At 42.3% G+C, this 22,585-nt stretch overlaps 1 protein-coding gene across 1 annotated transcript in view; it reads right to left on the reverse strand.

Annotated features, from left to right (window-relative positions):
- Window positions 1-22,585, reverse strand: part of CLTCL1 (clathrin heavy chain like 1) — an 80,390-nt gene that overhangs the window by 20,631 nt on the left and 37,174 nt on the right. Inside the window, exons 3-18 of the mRNA XM_056531855.1 lie at window positions 16,143-16,411; window positions 13,251-13,412; window positions 12,334-12,447; window positions 11,929-12,102; window positions 10,718-10,915; window positions 10,428-10,628; window positions 10,142-10,294; window positions 9,941-10,063; window positions 9,256-9,393; window positions 8,967-9,131; window positions 8,482-8,662; window positions 7,916-8,079; window positions 7,464-7,589; window positions 6,371-6,513; window positions 500-734; window positions 286-408 (exon numbers count right to left, since the gene is read on the reverse strand). Of these exons, the coding sequence (XP_056387830.1) occupies window positions 286-408; window positions 500-734; window positions 6,371-6,513; window positions 7,464-7,589; window positions 7,916-8,079; window positions 8,482-8,662; window positions 8,967-9,131; window positions 9,256-9,393; window positions 9,941-10,063; window positions 10,142-10,294; window positions 10,428-10,628; window positions 10,718-10,915; window positions 11,929-12,102; window positions 12,334-12,447; window positions 13,251-13,412; window positions 16,143-16,411 (2,669 nt within the window). The remainder of the gene's footprint in view (window positions 1-285; window positions 409-499; window positions 735-6,370; window positions 6,514-7,463; window positions 7,590-7,915; window positions 8,080-8,481; window positions 8,663-8,966; window positions 9,132-9,255; window positions 9,394-9,940; window positions 10,064-10,141; window positions 10,295-10,427; window positions 10,629-10,717; window positions 10,916-11,928; window positions 12,103-12,333; window positions 12,448-13,250; window positions 13,413-16,142; window positions 16,412-22,585) is intronic.

A 22,585-nucleotide genomic window follows, 5' to 3' on the forward strand; every position in this document is an offset into this window, starting at 1 on the left:
AAAAGTGAATAATAAATGTGGCTCGACATAAACGTAAGACTCCATATAGCCCTTTATTCTGCAAATTATTGGTGTAGAGAGATCACAAACTTTAACCGAATCTTAGCTGTACCCTTCACATATTAGAAGATTTTAGCTGGATTTTCCCTTTAAACCACTGGCTACAATGAAGAGTTCTCATACAGTAGCTGCAAACGCAAGATAAAAAAAAAAGCATTTTGACAAATAAAGTTACAGAACTGTTTAACCAAAGACTATTTTCACACAATTTCATCCTCCTCTTACTTGATCTATCAGCTGTCGCCTGAATGGATTGTTTTCCTCCAGCACACTGGCCCACAGATCTGCATCTTTTCTCCGTACAAGGTAACGTGCTTCACTCTTGAATAGGGAATTTTCATTGCACACCTAAACCAAAATAACGGATCCAATAACTAAGAGTCATTCTTAAAGAAATAAGAATCCCCTTTTCCACTTGTTGTAGATTTAAAGCTCTCACCATAATAAGCTCCAGGTCACACTGGCCCCTCTCATAAGCTACACAAGCCAGGTGCGGGTCCCTCTTTTCACAGTACTTGCCCACTACACAGCTGTCATAGAAAGGATTTTCCCGCAGGAAGCGTTCGGGGTTGTTGTTGCTGTCAATATAGATCTTGGCCAAAGCATTGTGTGTTGCGGGTTCTTCGCATCCTTCATGGATTCTGGATTCCAGCCATGGTAAAAGCAGCTTTAACCTGATAGGGAATGTGAGAAGATCTGTAAACTACTACCCAACACACTGATAGATGATCACATACATATAGTGCTTGAGGAGTAGATGTAATAGGCGATATTAACCAAGAAACTAAATTAAGTTATTTATAAATTAGTTTAATAATGTTAACTTGTATAATTTATGTTAACTTGGTAATTTGTACATGCGCCAAACTTATTATGTGCTTGCATAGCATGTGATAAGTAAGGTGCTAGTACACATTTTTAACCCCTTCCCGCAGAATGACTTATATAAACGTCAGGTTATGCTGGTAGTTCGCGCATCCTGATGTTTATATAAGTCATTCAGTTAATCCGGCGATGCGCGGCATCACACGGGTTAACAGGCAGAAGTCCCGCTGTTACCAGTGAGAGACCACTTATGCAAGCCCCCCCAGGACCATCGGTGAATGGTCCTGGTCAGCGATCACTGTGATTGGTCCCTGTGGACCCATCACAGTGTCTCAGCTGACTGGGGGGTTAAAGTTCAGATCCCCCGCTCTTGCTGTAAAGTGATCTTCACTGCTGCTTCTAGGAGTTTCAAAACTACAACTCCCAGCATGCCCAGACAGCCCTTGGCTGTCCGTGCATGTTGTGAATTGTAGTTTTGCAACATCTAGAGGGCCATGGTTTGGAGAAAAATCCCCCCCAAATTTGTAACACCATTTCTTCTGAGTATATAAATACCCCATATGGGCTCAGAAGAGAAGGAGCGCCATTGGGCTTTAGGAGAGAAAATTTGGCTGGAATTGAAGGCCATGTGCGTTTAACAAAGCCCCTGTGGTGCCAGAACAGTGGAAACCCCCCACATATGACACCATTTTGGAAACTACACCCCTCACAGAATGTAGTAAGGGGTGCAGTGAGCATTTACGTCCCACAGGTGTCTGACAGATTTTTGGAACAGTGGTCCGTGAAAATGAAAAATTAAATTTTGTGTAAATGCTTACTGTACCCCTTATTACATTCCGTGAGGGGTGTAGTTTCCAAAATGGGGTCACATGTGGGGGGGGGTTTCCACTGTTCTTGTAGCATGTGGGCTTTGTAAATGCACATGGCCCCCGACTTCCATTCCAAACAAATTCTCTCTCCAAAAGCTCCTTCTCTTCAGAGCATTGTAGTTCACCCGCAGAGCACTTTACATCCACACATGGGGTATTTCATACTCAGAAGAAATGGGGTTACACATTTTGGGGGGCATTTTCTTCTATAACATCTTGTAAACAATAGTACATTTGGGGGGGGGAAAAATGCATTTGAATTTTTTTTTTTTTTTTTTTTTACTACTTACAAATCCGACTAAGGAAAAGTCGTCAAAAACCTGTGGGGTGTTAAGGCTCGCTATACCCCTTGTTACGTGCCTTAATGGGTGTAGTTTCCAAAATAGTATGCCATGTTGTTACGCTGAGCGCTCCGGGTCCCTGCTCCTCCCCGAAGCGCTCGCGGCGTTTCTCTCCCTGCAGCGCCCCGGTCAGACCCGCTGACCGGGAGCGCTGCACTGACATTGCCGGCGGGGGATGCGATTCGCATAGCGGGACGCGCCCGCTCGCGAATCGCATCCCAGGTCACTTACCTGTCCCGGTCCCCGGCTGTCATGCTCTGGCGCGCGCGGCTCCGCTCTCTAGGGCGCGCGCGCGCCAGCACTCTGAGATTTAAAGGGCCAGTGCACCAATGATGGTGCCTGGCCCAATCACCCTAATTAGTTTCCACCTGCTCCCTGGTTATATGAACTCACTTCCCCTGCACTTCCTTGCCGGATCTGGTTGCCTTGTGCCTTGAGAAAGCTACTCTGAGTTACCTCTACTGTGTCCTTGACCATCTGCTATCACCATTGACTACGAACCTAGCCGCCTGCCCCGACCTTCTGCTACGTCTGACCTTGCTCTTGTCTACTCCCTTGTACCGCGCTTATCTCAGCAGTCAGAGAGGTTGAGCCGTTGCCAGTGGATACGACCTGGTTGCTACCGCCGCTGCAAGACCATCCCGCTTTGCGGCGGGCTCTGGTGAATACCAGTAGCAACTTAGAACCGGTCCACGCCAATCCCTCTCTGGCACAGAGGATCCACCTCCTGCCTGCCGAATCGTGACAGTAGATCCGGCCATGGATCCCGCTGAGGTTCCCCTGCCAGTTGTCTCTGACCTCACCACGGTGGTCGCCCAGCAATCCCGACAGATCGCCCATCTAAGTCACCAGCTGTCTGAAGTGTCCACCATGGAACAGCAACTTCAGTCGCAGCTACAGCATCTGCAACAGCAGCTACCATCTCCTCCACCAGCTCCTGCACCTTCTCCGCAGCGAGTGGCCGCTCCTAACCTCTGCTTGTCCCTGCCGGACAAATTTGATGGGGACTCTAGACTCTGCCGTGGTTTTCTGTCGCAATGTTCCCTTCATTTGGAGATGTTGTCGGACCAATTTCCTACAGAAAGGTCGAAGGTGGCTTTCGTGGTCAGTCTCCTCTCTGGGAAGGCTTTGTCTTGGGCCACACCGCTCGGGGACTGCGATGACCCTGTCACCGCCTCTGTACACTCCTTCTCTGAGGTTCGCAGTGTCTTCGAGGAACCAGCCCGAGCTTCTTCTGCCGAGACTGCCCTGCTGAACCTGGTCCAGGGTAATTCTTCAGTAGGCGAGTACGCCATCCGATTTCGTACTCTCGCTTCCGAATTATCTTGGAACAACGAGGCTCTCTGCGCGACCTTTAAAAAAGGCCTATCCAGTAACATCAAAGATGTGCTGGCCGCACGAGAGATTCCTGCCAACCTACATGAACTTATCCATTTGGCCACCCGCATTGACATACGTTTTTCAGAAAGACACCAGGAACTCCGCCAGGAAAAAGACCTCAATCCCTGGGCACCTCTCTCTCGGTATCCCTTGCAATCTACCCCTGTGCCTCCCGCCGAGGAGCCTATGCAAGTAGATCGGTCTCGCCTGACTATTGAAGAGAGGTCTCGCCGTAGGGATAAAAATCTATGTCTGTACTGCGCTAGTACCGAACATTTCTTGGTGGATTGCCCGATTCGTCCTCCACATCTGGAAAATGCACGCACGCAACCTGCTCATGTGGGTCTGGCGTCTCTGGGTACGGAGTCTGCTTCTCCATGTCTCACTGTGCCCGTACGGATTTCTCCTTCTGCCAACTCCTCCTTCTCTGCCGTGGCCGTCTTGGACTCTGGTTCTTCTGGAAATTTTATTCTGGCCTCTTTGCTTGATAGGTACTGCATCCCGGTAACCCGTCTCATCAAGCCGCTCTACATTGCTTCAGTCAACGGAGTCAAGTTGAACTGCACTGTGCGTTATCGCACAGTGCCTCTGCTTATGAACATTGGACCACATCTCGAAAAGATTGAATTTTTGGTTTTGCCCGGCTGCACATCTGAAGTCCTTCTCGGTCTGCCATGGCTCCAGCACCATTCTCCCACCCTTGACTGGACCACCGGGGAGATCGAGAATTGGGGTCCTGCTTGCCACAAGAAATGCCTCACGTCTGCTCCCAGCCCCGTCTGTCGGGCCTCAGTGTCCCCTCTTGTGCCTGGTCTCCCCAAGGCCTATCAGGACTGTGCCAAGCCTCACCCTCTACCCCCCCTCCCCATTCCCACTCCTTCTGACCGGTCTGCCCAGGACTTCACTGTCCCCCAGAAGGAGACTCTACAATCGCTCCCAATGTCCTCGTCCCAGGTGGAGAGACATCCCGACAAAAAGAGGGGGAGACCTAAGGGGGGGGGGGGTACTGTTACGCTGAGCGCTCCGGGTCCCTGCTCCTCCCCGAAGCGCTCGCGGCATTTCTCTCCCTGCAGCGCCCCGGTCAGACCCGCTGACCGGGAGCGCTGCACTGACATTGCCGGCGGGGATGCGATTCGCATAGCGGGACGCGCCCGCTCGCGAATCGCATCCCAGGTCACTTACCTGTCCCGGTCCCCGGCTGTCATGCTCTGGCGCGCGCGGCTCCGCTCTCTAGGGCGGGCGCGCGCGCGCCAGCACTCTGAGATTTAAAGGGCCAGTGCACCAATGATGGTGCCTGGCCCAATCACCCTAATTAGTTTCCACCTGCTCCCTGGTTATATGAACTCACTTCCCCTGCACTTCCTTGCCGGATCTTGTTGCCTTGTGCCTTGAGAAAGCTACTCTGAGTTACCTCTACTGTGTCCTTGACCATCTGCTATCACCATTGACTACGAACCTAGCCGCCTGCCCCGACCTTCTGCTACGTCTGACCTTGCTCTTGTCTACTCCCTTGTACCGCGCTTATCTCAGTAGTCAGAGAGGTTGAGCCGTTGCCAGTGGATATGACCTGGTTGCTACCGCCGCTGCAAGACCATCCCGCTTTGCGGCGGGCTCTGGTGAATACCAGTAGCAACTTAGAACCGGTCCACTGACACGGTCCACGCCAATCCCTCTCTGGCACAGAGGATCCACCTCCTGCCTGCCGAATCGTGACACATGTGCTTTTATTTTGCTGTTATGGCACCACAGGGGCTTCCTAAATGCGACATGCCCCACAAAAACCATTTCAGCAAAATTTGCTTTAAAAAAGCCAAAACGGGGCTCTCTCTCTTGTGAGCATTTCCCTACACAGAAGAAATAGGGTTACACATTTTGTGGGGTATTTTCTCCTATAACCTCCTGTAAAAATGGTAAATTAATTTGGGGGGGGGAGAACATGCACCCTATAAACAATTTCAGCAAAATTCACTCTCCAAAATCCCATTGTCGCTCATTCGCTTCTGAGCCCTCAGAGCACTTTACGTTCACATATGAGATATTTCCTTACTCAACAGAAATTGGGTTACACATTTTGTGGGGCATTTTCTCATTTTCTCCTTGTAAAAATTCAAAAACTGGGTCTACAAGAACATGTTAGTGTAAAAAAAAATAAAAAATTAGATTTTGAATTTTCTCCTTCAATTTGCTGCTATTTCTGTGAAACACCTAAAGGGTTGACAAACATTCTGAATATCATTTTGTATACTTTGAGGGGTGAAGTTTTTATAATGGGGTAATTTATATGTGGCATTTTTAAAATGAAGACCCCTCAAATCCACTTCAAAACTGAACTGGTTCCTGAAAAATGCAGATTTAGAAACTTTTTGGGAAAAAAGAATCTTGGAATCAAATTCATAAGTAAAAGCATCCCAGACTTATTAATGCATAAAGTGACAGTGGTCAGATGTGCAAAAAATGCTCTGGTCCTTAAGGTCAAAATGGGCTGGGTCCTTAAGGAGTTAAAATTACACTTCAGGACACCACTTTGTATGGTTCGCCCTCTGCGACTTTTTAACCCGTTGCGCCAAAATGTGCAACTTAAATGCTGTCCACAGCCAGTTTGTAGGGCAGGTCTGGGCTGGTGTAGATTTGCAACAAACAGAACTTTGCAACAAATTTGGCAACCAGTCTGCACATGACAAAACTCCTGACCACTGCAAAAAGTTATCCAGGCTATGATCAGGCTACATAATTTCAGAAATAAAACATCTCTAAACAGCAACTGCGACATATCAACACCACAAATCAGAGTAAAACCAATGATATATTCCCCTTAAAGTTTTTTTTTTCTTTTTAAAATGATTTAAAAGCAAAAAGCTTTCCAATAGCCTCCATTTGTGTACCATGAGAACTTACCTGTTTCGCTTCTCTACTTCGGCTACAAGCTCATCAGTAGAGAATTGGCCATGTACAACCATGATGAGATTCTTAATTACATCTTCTGAGCAGTCCACATCTAACAAGCCTCCCACCACTGCTGGGATGCGACTGGGATTAACCTAGCCACAGAAAACAATTACAAGTATTACAGCTACAGTAATTATGATAGCAGTGGTATTCTGCCTTATTCCAGGAGGATGAGAATAAATTAGTAAAGTCATTTTAATATAAATTAATACAATCAATTACAGCGTTATTGTTAAACAATATTATTTTAATTATATAGATAATATTTAATACTATGTGGAAATGGCCTGCTGAAGTGCACAGTGCAGTATGTAAATCCAAGCATAAAATATTTTTCTAAAACCATTTTTAAAAGAGTAGAAAATTCAAAATAAAACATCAGAGCCCGTCCTTGCTTAACGGGGTACTCCGGTGAAACTTTTTTTTTTTTAAATCAACTGGTGCCAGAAAGTTATCAGATTTGTAAATGACGTCTATTAAAAAATCATTACCCTTCTAGTACTTTTTAGCAGCTGTATGCTACAGAGGAAATTATTTTCGAATTTCTTTTTTGTCTTGTCCACAGTGTTCTCTGCTGACACCTGATGCCCGTAACAGGAACTGTCCAGAGCTGAAGAAGATCCCCATTGCAATCCTATACTGCTCTGGACAGTTCCTGACACGGATAGAGGTGTCAGCAGAGAACACTGTGGACAAGACAAAAAAGAAATTAAAAAAGAAAATAATTTCCTCTGTAGCATACAGCTGATAAAAGTACTGGAAGGACAAATATTTTTTAATAGAAGTAATTTACAAATCTGTTTAACTTTCTGGCACCAGTTGACTAACCTCTTGGGGACCCCGGGGCCCTGTGCACTGAGGACACGCAGGGCCCTGCGCACTGAGGACACGCAGGGCCCTGCGTGCCCTCATTGCGCAGGGCCCTGCGTGCCCTCAGTGTGCAGAGCCCTGCTTGTCCTTACAGAATGGAGCCCTGCGTGTCCTCGGTGCTTTACAGGTAACCAATCTTTTTTCACAAAAAGGCTTTTAAAATACATCTTACCTTTTGCACATAGATTTCAATGTACTTTTGGAGGTTGTTTCGGTACAGATATAACACCAAGTCATGGACAAAGTCGAAGCGGTCACAGACAATTATCAGTGGAAGCTGGTCTGTAAGTTTTGCCTCCTGGTGGTGGAAACAGGAAAGAAAACAAAACATTAAACAAGGATATATATAAAGAATATGAACCAAGATGATAGCAGATACTTAGGAGTTAGAGAGTAAAAGAAGTTTGTTACACAAAATCAATCTGAGTACGTGCAGTAGTAAACGTGACACCTAACAGTTATACAAAAAATGACTGGTCTGCGAGACTGTTGATGGGGGAGGTTATATGTTTGACATAAAATAGCAGCAAGATCTCGGTTACGGCCTCCTACACCTACCAATCCACCAAGTAGTAAATTGTGACAACGCATTGTTTCTTCAACATGAATAGCCTGTGTTCTTACCTTGAGGAAGTTCTTGACACGTTCTGGGTTGTAGCAGTTGCTTTCCCTACATATTCGCTCAACTTCTTTTATTTGGCCAGTCTTACAAGCTGCCTGGATGTATTTAAAGTGCACATCAGGGTCTTGACTAAAATTGACAATAGATCCCAGAAAGTAGAAAAGTCCTAAAGGGAAAGGCACAGTGACATGTTATGTTGGGTAGGGGATAGACATCCTGAGCAGTTTTAAGAGTTCAAGACTTCTGACCGGTTCTGTTTGAAATTAAGGATTGTCGAAAGAAAATCAAATCGGTAAAGGGGAATCAGTATAAGTGTGATATTTACTGTTATTTATTATCCTAAAAACTTTGGCTGGAGGCACACACAGCGTAGTTTAGAAATGTTCACTGCAATTTTTATTTATTTATAAATTTTTTACTAACTAAAGCTAGAAGTGGAGTCCTTCTTTATAATCACCATTCCCTTTAAATTCACTTTTGGTTTAAAAAAAAATTAAAATAAAGAAAATGTTTGACACCAGCCTTAAAAAGATAACTGCATTTAAAATGTGTTTCACTACCACCATACCTTCATAACTCTTGAAAGACTCAAACAGTTCAACCAATGATTGAGTACCCAACTGTTCATGGTACTTGGATGCCACCTGGACACAGAGCTGTAGGTTCTGTCGGATGTTGGCAGACAGCATAGCCCGTAAACACTCTACTGAGTCTTCCACCGACAGTGAGCCAAAGAAATTTACCAGCCACTAAAATCAAGAGAAAGGGGGGAAAATACCGTAGTGGTCTGGTGAAAACAACTTAATGTAAGGATTTATTAACATACCATTAATGCCAGGTTCACATCTGCATTGAGCATGTGCTAATATTTTCTCAACTCCTGTAAAACAAGGGACACCACAGGCGGAAATCCGACGAACCCCATTCAAAGTCCATGGGACCTGTCTGATGTTCATTGTGCATCCAAATGGAGCTCCAAAGCAGGTGTGAACTCAGCCTAAAGGTAATATTTTGACAATTTAACAAATAACAAGGCACACATGTAAAACTCACTTCTGGGTTTAGAAGGTGTGTGTGTACTACAGCCCGCTTGATATCATACAAGTCTGTATAATGCTCCAGGGCTCTCTGCAGCAGTCCTGCTTTCTCACACAGCTGGGCAATGTGGGCCCGGTCATAATGAGTAAACATTTGGTTACCAAGTATTGCATCTGCAACCTGCGAGGGCAGAAAAATTAAAACAGAGGAATCATAGGAGAAAAGGGGTCTGTAATGTTAGGCTTTCATAACAATCCAGAGTTCTTTATCTCAAAACAACAAAGTAATGCAAAGAATTAATTACCTGTGGAGCATGAATCAGATTCATCTCCAGGAGGCGAGTCTGCAGATGGCCCTCTGCGGGCCTATTGTTCTTCAAAGCATCAAGCAGGAATGATGTACATTGTTGTATAAGGCTGTTTTCCATGAAGACATCCACAATCTAGGATTTAGATAACAAGTCAAACTTTAATGGACGCTGCTCCAGAATGCATGCTTTGATAAGCATCAATACACCATATGAAACACAGAAGAGCAGTACCACCACTATATCATTTTTCTCACAGACTTCGTATGAGTTATAGTCTTCTCCAGATGGGTACAGCACAAGGCAATGTTCTGCTAGGTGGGACCTACACATTAGGTTTTAATGTTACGGCTGTTCAGTGTATCTTGTTCCTTTAACAAACTAGCTGCAGGTCGATTATAAGCATAGATTCCAAACACTGACTCATAATTGCATTGTGTGGGCTGCATGACCTATGTAATTGGTTTATACAGGCTTCTGCAACAATAATAGTTTAATTATTGAAAAGTAGGAGGATAATGGGTCAATTAAACATAAAAATAGAATAAAGAATTAACCAGGGATACATCTGGATCACCAGTTTATCCTTTTGCAGCAATGTTTACTCTCGGAAGTGGTAAAGCACTGTCTTGTATCATGAGCTAGGCAATGAATAAACATACAATGTACACAACATTTTTACCTGGTTAATATTGGCCAAGGGCTCCTCATCCTGTACAAGCATTTGGGAAAATTGCAGTCCCTGATCTGGGCTGATTCGCATAACACTCCGAAGTAAAAAGATCCAATCAGGTGTGTATCCAACCTATCAAAACATATGAGAATCACTGTCTAGTTATCTGCTACCAAAACGGGAACTTGGCGTTCAGTGGCAATTACGTACTTTTTTGGCATAAAGGACGATCTTCTGGAACTGTCCAGTTTCTGCAAAGCACTGAATAACTTTGTTTGGCACACTAGCACGCAGGTAAACACTAAGCGCAAGTGTTGGGTCCACAGCCTTAACCAAGTCTCCCAGCTCCTCAGAGCACTCCAGCTAAAAGGAAATATTAAGATTAGAAAAGTTCCTACACAGTGAAACACCGTTCGTCAAACCACAATGAAGAAAACAGAACAAGCAACAAGACAAAGCAAGATAACAGCCAAAAATCTATATTCTATTACCCTACCTTATCTTCTTTCAACCACTTTTCCAAGAGCTGCTTGCGCCCTTGCTGCAGGACCGGCCTGCACAGTTCTAAAGACTCCAACTTATTCAGCTGACCCTGATCTAACAGAATCCCAAAATACTGAAGCAAAGGGGAGGCTTGTCCGGGTTGAGCTGGTACACTCTGGAACTTCCTAATGGTATCTGCAGTACGCAGGATTCCCTAAAGAAAGACATTTAGGATGTTATGTTGAAGAAGAGTATATTTTGGCTCTTCATAAAAATCTGCTTAAACATTATTTGCCAAGATACCTTTGGAGCAGATGCAGCCACCTTAGCAGATTCAGAATAACTCCCTTGGGCAAACAATGTGTTAAATTTACGTGCAAAAAGCTCTTCAGCCCCTGCTAAGTTGCTTCTGACAGCCATTCGGAGTCCCAGGTCAGGATTCTGTAGGACATTTGTAGCATAGTTCACAATGTTGTCTTCTTCAACACAAACTGATAGGACCTGAAGGAGGGACAGAACAGGAACAGCACAATGTTAGCCTGCACAGTACAGAATAATGAAGCAACACATTTCGATGATTAACCCTATCAGGATCGAGTTCTTTACGAGCCTAATGTAGACAGCAAGATTTCACCTTTTCAAATGTCAAATTCTAGGGTAATCTTGTATAAAGTAGAAGTAAATTAGGGGGAAAATGTTAATGCCCTTTTTTTCCCCTTTTGTAATAAAAAAAAAAATGTGTTTAATCAGACAAGTTTGTCACAAAAAAGCTCCCATGTACAGACATTTTATTGGTGGAATATAAGTAGATTGGGGCAGGGCTAGGGAAACGAAAAAATGTGTACCAGGTAATGTGTGTCCATGACATTCACATACATTTTACAGCTATTTCATGCAACAACTTGCCCCCAGTATCCCATTACTATCCCTATAGATGTGCTCTCTGTATGGGCCACTGAAGTAAGATCAGGCATGCGCAGTTGCACAGTCCTCATTACACAGAATGAACAAAGTAGCTCCTGGCATTATCAGCTGGAACTTCTGTTGACATGACACTGATTTCATTGATGTATTAGGATGTTCTTACACTTGAGTTAGTAGCCAAATCGAGCTCTACCCGTGGCTGCTAATGCAAGTGTAAGAAGACCATTGGAATAGTGCTGGCAGCGCGCAAAGGCTTCAACTGACTGCTGGGAAATGTGGTTTTAACGAGAAAACGGGCAGTAAGGTGGAAAACTGTGTATTCTGTGAATATTGAAATGAGAACAGGGCAAATATGGGTCAAAATGTCATGAATATATTACATTAAGTGTCTGCAGGTATCATAGGGTTTGATTTACATAACCTATGAGGGTGGATGGAGTTTAGAAAAAGTGTCCCACAGTGGGTCAACCCCTTTAAGCATTTGAAATACACAGCAAAAGTCTGAGTACTCAATAAAATATGGAGAGAGAGAGATTTATTTTCAGCTTGCGATAAAAGATTTACAGATGACTAAATTCTAAAGTCTTTACCTGTCCTTTCTTATTCACACCAATGATTCCAGAGGTAGGTTCGTAAGGAGCAGTAACAAAGATGGTATCAGCACTGATGCGGTTCATGTAAATGCAGGCACCAGACTCTAGATCATATAAGTGGATGTAGCCATATTTGGTGATTAAATAGATTACACCATGTTTAGCTCCAATCTATAAACAAAGGAAAGGAGAAAGGATAAAAAAAAATAAAAATTACATAACACATTTTATGATTTTTTACAAAGTGGATTTTACTACAAAGTGGCCAACTAAGGATTTTAATGGCCAACGTAAGTATGGATAGCCTTCCCTGTGTTACATGATAGGCAGTATATTATGGTTAATCAATCATTTAAAAGGTGTACAAGGAATGCGAAACAACAAAATATAGAGCTTTAATACCTGCATAGCAACAGGGAAGTCTGTCTGAGCTTCAGGAGGAAAGAAGACATCCACAGCTTTCTTTGCAAAAGGCTGGTTTCCATTGGCAGGCTGTCCAACCTCTATAATGTGCAGCTAGGTGGAAGCAGACAAAACCAGGTTATAAGATGCAGATATGAAATGTATATATGGAAAACCAGGTTATAAGAAGCCTATATGGAATGTATATATGGAAAACCAGTTTATAAGATGCCTATATGGAATGTATATATGGAAAACCAGGTTATAAGATGCCTATATGGAATGTATATATATGGAAAACCAGGTTATAAGATGCCTATATGGAATGTATATATGGAAAACCAGGTTATAAGATGCCTATATGGAATGTATATATGGAAAACCAGGTTATAAGATGCCTATATGGAATGTATATATGGAAAACCAGGTTATAAGATGCCTATATGGAATGTATATATGGAAAACCAGGTTATAAGATGCCTATATGGAATGTATATACGGAAAACCAGGTTATAAGATGCATATATGGAATGTATATACGGAAAACCAGGTTATAAGATGCATATATGGAATGTATATACGGAAAACCAGGTTATAAGATGCATATATGGAATGTATATACGGAAAACCAGGTTATAAGATGCATATATGGAATGTATATACACGGAAAACCAGGTTATAAGATGCCTATATGGAATGTATATATGGAAAACCAGGTTATAAGATGCCTATATGGAATGTATATATGGAAAACCAGGTTATAAGATGCATATATGGAATGTATATATGGAAAACCAGGTTATAAGATGCATATATGGAATGTAACTGGCACTCAGAGTAATGGACGTCATTATACAAATTCTCAGAAGAAATCTCAAACATTACTACTTTTATTTCAGTCCTTCAGGCTTACTAACCTTGCCACCTGCCTGACCACGGACAGCAAAACAGAAAAGAGTTGAGGGTTTTGTATTTCTTTCAATTTTGAATTCAGCAAAAGCTGCAGCGTGGCCCTCTATTGGCTGCGAAACCTTCCTGTCCACAGAATAGAGCTGCATTGCACCCACCACACGGTTTTGCTATAATAGAGTACAATGATATGAATAAGAATCCGATAAACAAGAAGGTTGCGTTTATTCATCAAGATAAAAATGAAAAAACATTATGTTAAAGTGAGCAAGAAGACCATGCATCTACTAGGCTGCGCTACAGAAGACACAAATACATCTATAGATCTATAGTAGGTGAAATCTATAGATATTTTACTTTTATGTAAACCTGTCAGCAGGTTTTATGGCATAATGTAAGGGCATGACTCTGTATAGGACTTTAACCTTGACACCAAGATACGGTATTTATTTATGTACATCTCTACTCATTCTGGGTCAAGTGGTCGGGCCTTACTTAGTAATTGACGGCTGTTTTTATAAGCACACGCATACATAAATAGCAGTCAGTCACTGGTTAGGACCGCCAACTTCATTACTTCTCCCTTGAATGAGCAAAGATTTACATGTTATCCTGGAACCTTTTCCAAGAAAAAACTGATGTGAGTTAATTCTCTGACAAAGCATGTTGGGGTAAACTAGGTAGGGTCAGGACGCTGCATATGAGATATAATGTCTGTTTAATCAAGATGTACATGTGAGTAACAATGAAAAGCTTATCACTTTTTAAAAGTGTCCTTCACAGATTTTTGTCCCCCCCCCCCCCCCTTATTGTTATACTCTCAAGAGTTAACATAAAGGAGAGAGAGTGCAGCAGACGCGTTAACATTGCCTGCTGAGGAGAGAGAACCAAAGTGGCAGGGCAGTGGGAAGGTGTATGGGAGAGAGTATTAAGGAGAGCCTTTGGAACCGGATCAGAGAGCCTCACAGACTGTGAGAATGTCCCTAAACTAGTCAACTAGTATAAAGTAATTTTGCTACATGTATCAGTAAAGAAAGACTTTGCATATTAGGAGAATTATCTTGAGAGACTGATCTATGAAAAATTTAAGATTGCTTCCCTTTTGGGGCAGTGTCTGAAAGTGCATATTAAGGGAATATCGTCATACAAAATGTTTTCAAACTAAGGAAGAATTTTTATAGTATAGTCCTAGTAATTATTAGGTATTCTTATTGATCCAGGAAGTCATTTATATATCAGTCTTGGCACCTCCTGGCCATGCTGCCTGTAGATTGGACTTCATTATCATGTGACAGGTTTCCTTTAAATCAGGAAAAATCAGATGCTGCAATGTGCTGGTTATGTGAAACACACTGTCAGCACTATTCACATCATATTGTTAAATCATATTGAAAAGCTATGCACTTTTGCTTAGAAAAGTTATCCTGTTGCCTTTTAGGTCTATTACACAAAAAAAAATAAATAAATAAAAAAAAAAAAGGGGATGAGCCCACAAAAATTTGTCATTAAACTAGCCCTGATAATTATGGTGAAGAGAGTCGGGGCCTGCTAACCATCTGAAGTGTATTGTGGTCTCCTGACTCTCTCCAACAGATGATGCTGGAAAAGAAAGATCTGGCATTGTCAATTACAACATTTTCAATCTCAACATGCCCGATTCATTGTTCTCAAGAGAGATGAGAGGAGTCTGGCAGCAGCCTTAGTCCCTCTCCACACATATATACTTAACCAAGCCAAGTGGGCATTTGTTTGATAGGTTCGGTGGAGATGGCAAGAGTTTAGCCGACAGCTATCACACGACAGTCTGTCCCCGTTCTCCCTCCCTCCCCCCCCCCCCGTTTAGGTTCCATTGTTGCTGCTTGTAAACTGATTACAAACGGTTGTAAAATAATCCCATTGATGTCAATGGGATTTTTTTTACCATCCTTTCACATACGTTTGAACCCGTCTGCGCTCCTCTCCGTTTGTTTGTTTTTTTACAGGAGAAAAGACTGTGCATGCAGTATTTTTTCCTCCCGTCAAAAAAAAAAAAAAAAAAGAAAAACAGATACAGTAAATTTAACATTGAAGTCTATAGAAAACGGAGGAGCCTTTAATGTCATCCGTTTAAATTTGTTTTTTTTCAATCAGTTTTTTGATCCGTTTTTACTTCTGAGCATGCTTTTGGTTTATTAACTGAACAATAATGCTCCAATAACATCAGTTTACATCGGTTATTGTCAGTTTTTTTTTTAATGTCAGTTTTTAATTTTTGATGGGAGAAGAACGGGCTGGGTCTAGACAGCCGTGTGAACGCAGCCTAAGTTATATGGCCCGCTGACTTGCTGCCAGAGAAGTGTGTTAGCAGCTTAAAGGGATACACCGTTGGAAACATCTTATCCCCTATCCAAAGGATAGGGGATAAGATGTTTCCAACGGAGTACCCCTTTAATCCCCTCTCCATATTAATATAAACATGCATGCTAAACATGCACGATCAGTTGAGTGTTCAGGTTTATAGTGAAGTTGGGAAGAACATCTGTAGTCCAAACAAGTATTAAGCTTACAGCTCTCTTGTGCGTCACAGAACGCTTACAGATCCACACACTATCATTCACCAGCAGCCATCCACACTACACATTTAATACTTTGGCATGGCCAAAATGGCATATTATTGGAATAGAGATGAGATAAGAGCCCGTCAGACATCACTGCTGCTTACTTAGAGAAAACATTAGGCTGTCACAGGTTAAAAGCCAACTTATTAAATCCCATTTCATGAGCACCAGTCACCATACGTATGAGATAACGTAGCTGGAACTGTTCACAAACATCAGACATCTGTAGCCAGCTTAGGTCTTTCTTGTGGAATTTTTCAAGCCCAAGGTGAACTATGAGATGAATTGACATCAATACATTACCTGAGCAGAGATGCCAATAAGAAGAAGCCACTTCTGTTGCTCGTCTGTCCTGTAGTTAATGATCTGACAGCCAGCAAGACTTGCATGGCGATCAAACATTTTCTGCGGCTGAGAGTCTCCTTCCATACTCCAATGGTAGACGGCAGTCTCAGTCACCAGAGCCACAGTGTTCACAGATATCCACTTCCAAAAGATAACCTCCTCAGACATTGTGTGAGCCTTCATCTTACTCTTCATTTCAATGTTAAAGATTTGGAGGGTTTTTCCAGCTAGAGTATGAAAATGCAACAGAGATAATAAATTAAGATTTTATTCTCATTTTTTGTTGTATGTTTATGCCCTACCCTTCCAAAACAAACACAAAGAACCATATAAAAATTAGTGACACAAATAGGTCAATGAGAAATGACAAGAAATGGTTTATTTTAGAAAGATAGCACAGAAGACACATGGAATGACAAAATGCATTTTCATTTCAGAGAGAATTTCTACAAAATTATGGTAAAGGTTTAGTGCACTGGATGTGTTTTTTTCTATAAAGCAACATGCTCCGAGTATGGCTTTTATTTTGGCATTAAACGGCAAAGCTTCAAAATGAGGCATGTTTTAAAAAATACAAAAGTTATAAAAATCTGCAGTGTTTGTTATTGCTTTAAAAAAAATATTTGTGGTGTCCCGGTACCGTATTACATACATTACCTTGTGGTGAGGTCCTCAAAGTCAGAGTCCCTAGGAACAGTGGGGGTCCTCTTCCTTAGTTAACCCCTCATCACCCCTCAGTTAGCTATAATTAATGTAAATATAAACGTAAAGATGTATATTTAATATTCTTACCTTGTTTGCGTCGCAGGACCTGCGGGTCATGTGACCGGGTTGTAGAACTCTATGGTTTTGCTAAAGGACCTTTGGTGGATCTGGTCAGGTGATCACCCATAATCCATTGTAACGGTGAGTGACAGCTGATATGGACCAATCCAAAACGGCTCAGCCCCTGCCCATATAAGGGAGCTGCAGCCATTTTGTCTCTCTTGTTCCTGCGCTGCCAAGCAAGCAGCATCATTGCTCTTGGGTTGCTGATTCTGGATGAGGTAGGACCTCCGCAGCTTACAAGACAATTACTAGGCCAAAGCCTTGTGGCCTAATCCTACACTAGAGATGGATAGTTCTTACAATTCCCCGCTATCTCCGCAAGATCTCTGGACCTAATTCAACCCCTAAATCCAGCGGATCTATGCAAATCTAATCCTCCTAATCTTAAGAGAACTTTCCGGTCCTAAGCATCTGTCAGTCACTGCTGTGCTGTCTATAAAGACTCTGTTGTTATCTGGACAGTAACCTATACTGCATGTACAGAAAATCTTCAGTAAAGTTCCTGCAAGTTTTAAGTTCAGCACTGCTGTGGACAATCCATTTATTTTACACTCACCTATCGATCTTGGGAAGGGTGGCGATAGGCCCAGCATCACTACAGAGTTTTAACTCTCACCCTGGCGTCACGAGAGACAAGGGTTAACAGCGCCCTTTAGAATACCGAACAGCAACACCCCAAATACCCTACACCCCCACAAGGCTTTATTCCCCAAGTTTACCACATATTTAAAGGGGTATTCTACATGATTTACAACAACAGAACTCTAGTCAATGCTGTGTTTAATCAGAGAAACCAGTTATTTCACCCATTTTACAAGAAAGCTGCATTTAAGGCCTGGCCACTGTTTTATTATGTACTAGCTGAGTACCCGGCGTTGCCCGGTTTTTCCTTCCTAATCCTTGTTGGGGGAGGAAAATAAACAAAGGAGGAAGCTTTTGACTTCATATCCCGTCCTCCTATCCAGACCCGTAATATGTGTACCAGGTATTGAAATATCTCCAGCCGTACGGAAGTTATGTGGGAACATACATTTCCCATTGATTTGCATGGGACTTTAAACAAAAACCCCGACCCTCACAAATGGGGGTAGTTAAGGGTTAAATGAACTAACTATCCTCTATTTTAAGTGGACATATAAGTAACATGTGACCAAGTATTATTGAAATATCTCCAGCTGTTTGGAAGTTATGCAGTAACATATTTTCCATAGAGTTGTATGGGACTTTAACCCCTTAAGGACGCAGGACGTAAATGTACGTCCTGATGCGGTGGTACTTAACGCACCAGGACGTACATTTACGTCCTAAGCATAACCGCAGGCATCCGAGCGATGCCCGTGTCATGCGCGGCTGATCCCGGCTGCTGATTGCAGCCAGGGACCCGCCGTCAATGGCCGAAGCCCGCGATATCGCGGGCGTCCGCCGTTAACCTCAGGTCATCAAAATAAAGGGATTATAAACGTACTAATTTGGTTAAAAAGTTTGTGATTTTTTTTAAGCACAACAATAATATAAAAGTATGTAATAATGGGTATCATTTTAATCGTATTGACCCTCAGAATAAAGAACACATGTCATTTTTACCATAAATTGTACAGCGTGAAAACGAAACCTTCCAAAATTGGCAAAATTGCGTTTTTCGTTTTAATTTCCCCACAAAAATAGTGTTTTTTGGTTGCGCCATACATTTTATGATATAATGAGTTATGTCATTACAAAGGACAACTGGTCGCGCAAAAAACAAGCCCTCATACTAGTCTGTGGATGAAAATATAAAAGAGTTATGATTTTTAGAAGGTGAGGAGGAAAAAATGAAAACGTAAAAATTAAATTGTCTGAGTCCTTAAGGCCAAAATGGGCTGAGTCCTTAAGGGGTTAAACAAAAAACCCACCCCTAGCAAATGGGGGTGAATAAGGGTTAAATTACCTATCCTATGTTTGTTGTTGACATATAAGGAACATGTGTGCCAAGTTCAAGTTTCATGTTAATATCTTTAGCCGTTTGGATGTGATGCTGGAACATACACACATACACATTGAGTATATTATATATATATATATATATATATATATATATATATATATATATATATATATATACACATACACACATATAGATTTGGATTAGCAGGCCTTCATGTTTATTAGGTTGTGGCATACCTAATTTATTAATGCCTACTACATATTTATACATCCGTATATATGTTAAGTGCATTTTGACATTAAAGAGGTTTTCCAGGTATTCTCTTTACCCAATTTAACATTTGGATTGGAGAGCTGCAACAGTATGCAAGGCATCAGTTACCTCAGCAACCAGAAAACCCGGCGTGCCTCTCCATGCCTTGTGTCTAATTGGGTGTAAGGCTATGCCTGGTCAATCTCTTTAGGCTACAACACATGCAACTCTAGGAGGTCCCATAGAGAAAGAAAAAAATAATTCCATCGGCACTTCCCTGCAGGTCTTCAAAACATGAAAAGGATTTTTCTACTAAGAGTATTCAATGGAATTTGGCTCAATCCCAGGAAACAGCAGGCCAAAAAGAGATTCCATAATAGAAGTAATGCAGCAAAATGACCCAAGCCAACCCTCCCCTGCTGTGTGACTCCATGCTAGTTATTTGAAAGCATAAAGGGCTTAAAAGCCACATTTATGTGACTGAGCATTTATAAGACTGACCCGCATTTCTGCAAGCAACAGAATAGGATAGTTGTAGAAATATCTGCAACAAAAACCTGCAAAAGTGGAAATTCCACTTGCATATTTGAGCTATCCACCCATACCCAGAGGAACTCCTCCCTTTGGCCAAAGTTGAGAAGATAAGTGCATATAATTTCTGGTAGAGAGGAATAAGAAGTTAACCCCTTAATGACTACAACACATCTTTTGTCGGTGGGGAATTAGTAGCACAACACTGGTTTTCTGTGCCAAAAAAGCAAGGAAGGTCGGCGATTACATGGCAGCAAGGTTCCTGCTCTAACTACCAGGAGCGAAGAAAACTCTGATCCTCTAACCACTTGGATTCTGTGGTCAGATTGCGATTAGGACATTCAGGTGGTTTCTGGGCATCTGTCACCCCACTGGCACTCTGGCAACATTACTACTGGGATGTGGATAAGTTTCCAAAAGCAGCAAGTGGCCTAATAAAGCCCTTAGGTATACATGTTGTTTTGCCAAGCTGTGCCTCCGATAGGGCCAAGTAGCCTTCAGCTTTATGGCGAAAGGATAATGCATCGCAGTACAGTAACAGTGCAGTGTATTTTTTGAGCTATCGGGAGACTGCTTGACAAAGTCCCATTTGTGGCACTAAGTAAACTTTCACAAAACAAGGTAAGCCAACAAAAAAAAAATAATAATTAGAAAAAAGTTATGGCTCTTTGAAGGTGTCCATGAAAAAAAAAAAAATGAAAGAAAATTGCTAGGTCATTAAAAGGGTTCATAGGTCAACTAAAATACAAAAAATGTTTGACACCTTGGCTTTATATTCCACAGATCACCTGTGGGTGGGTGCTAGATCAGATGCCAGGATATCATACTATTACACACAAGTGAATGGGAACCTTTTGTAAAATTCACCCAATATTAAACCCATTCTTTAGGTCTTTCAGGAACAGCCTTTCCCCCTATTAAACACTTGCAACAACGCATGTCAAACCTGAAATATAGGGGTCAGACTCAGTCAAACAACTTGCTCAGATCATGCACCTAAGCCCTTCTTTTATGATGTGTACGGATTCAGTAAATTCTGTGAACACAACTGCATAATAGATTCATCTTCCCCACGTCACCAGGGCAGGCCTTTAATAGCCATTATTCACACTACACAAAAATATAGTTATACGTCACAAAAATTGCAGCACAAATCTAGACTCCATACTGTGCACCAGGTTTATTTTGTGGTTTAGTGAAAATGGTTTATAGAGGTGGCCACATGGCTAACTGTCTGAACTATTAGGCTAAGTTCACACTACGGAATCTCCGGGCAGAAAATTTCCGTCCGGAGATTCCAAGTGCAGCCAGCGCCGACTGAATCAGTCGGCGCTAAGACCGCGCAGACACTGCAGTCTCCAATAGATTGCAATGTGTTCCGCGAGTATTTCCACCTGAAGAATGGCGTTTCCCAGCGGATTTTCCGTTCACAAATGCCGCTTCACAAATTCCAAAGTGTGAATTTGTGAAAGGAAACCCATTCACTACACTATACACTTCAGCAAGCGGAATTTCTAAATTTAAAAGCGGAATTGCAGGCGGAAATTCCGTAGTGTGTACCTAGCCTTAAAATTAAAAAGTTAGTGAATTATTAATATTTTATTTTAATAGTTCAGACAGTTACCCATGCAGCAATATCAAATTTACGCTGGTTGCTGTACAGGATCATTATTAATGACAGCAACCAGAGTAAACGTGTTATTTAAAAAAAAAAAAAAAAAAAAAAAAAAGTCCAAAATTGCTGCTGTTTTGTCACATATGCAAGAAACTTTAAATATGGCATACATAATTTTTCAAGTAGAATCAGCTAAAGGCTTTTTCTTGGCATTTTGACCTTTTTTTCTGATCAATTAATTGAGGAAATAATCGCTAACTAATCAATTATTAACCTCTTCAGGATGCCGGGCGTATGCATACGCCCTGCATCCCGAGTCCTTAAATGGGCACTGTCACCAACTTTATTTTTTGATATGTTGTAGTACTTATGTGCTACAACATATCTCATATACTTTTATTAATTTTTTTTCATTAAAAAGGTTTAATTTACATTTAAAAACTGGCCACTGAAAAAGGACTGATTTTGGCCTGGCAATCAGTCCTTTTTCAGTTAGGCTGCACTCACTCCCTGCCTGTCAATCAGACAGGCGGGAGCGAGCGCATTGGCTCCCCGGCCACTGGCTGGGCTGGGAGGCCACTCCTCCCGCACATCACCGCCGCCGCTGTCCCTGCATGCCCGCTGCCGGACTCTGCAGCAAGTGTAATGAGGGAACGGGGTATGCGGGGCGGGGGGGAGGAGGGAACGGGCTAACAAAAAAAAAAAAAGGATGGTGGGAGCTACCCTTTAAGGACGTGGGGCGTATGCATACACCCGTGGGAATTCCGGTCCCTGCCGCTAGCCGGTTGGGGACCGGACCAGGATGCCTGCTGAAATCATTCAGCAGGCATCCCGTCACATCGCCGAGGGAGAAATGAAAGTGAAAGTAAAGCGATCTTTACTGTGGCAACAGCTAGGAAGGCAGAACTGCAACTCCCAGCATGCCCAGACAGCCAAAGACTGTCTGGGCATGCTGGGAGTTGTAGTTTTGCAACATCTGGAGGGTCACAGTTTGGAGACCACTGTTACAGTGGTGCCCAAACTGTAGCCCTCCAGATGTTGCCAAACTACAATTCTCAGCATGCCTAGACTGCCCAGGCATGCTGGGAGTTGTAGTTCTGTAACATCTGTCCCTTCAGATTTTGCAATTTTCATGCAATTTTCGAAAATTGTTGCTCTACTTTGAAGCCCTCTAATTTTTTCAAAAAAGTAAAATATGTCCATTTTATGATGCCAACATAAAGTGGACATATTGTATTTGTGAATAAAAAT

This window comes from Hyla sarda, chromosome 1 (genome assembly GCF_029499605.1).
Source record: "Hyla sarda isolate aHylSar1 chromosome 1, aHylSar1.hap1, whole genome shotgun sequence".
Lineage (NCBI taxonomy): Eukaryota > Metazoa > Chordata > Amphibia > Anura > Hylidae > Hyla > Hyla sarda.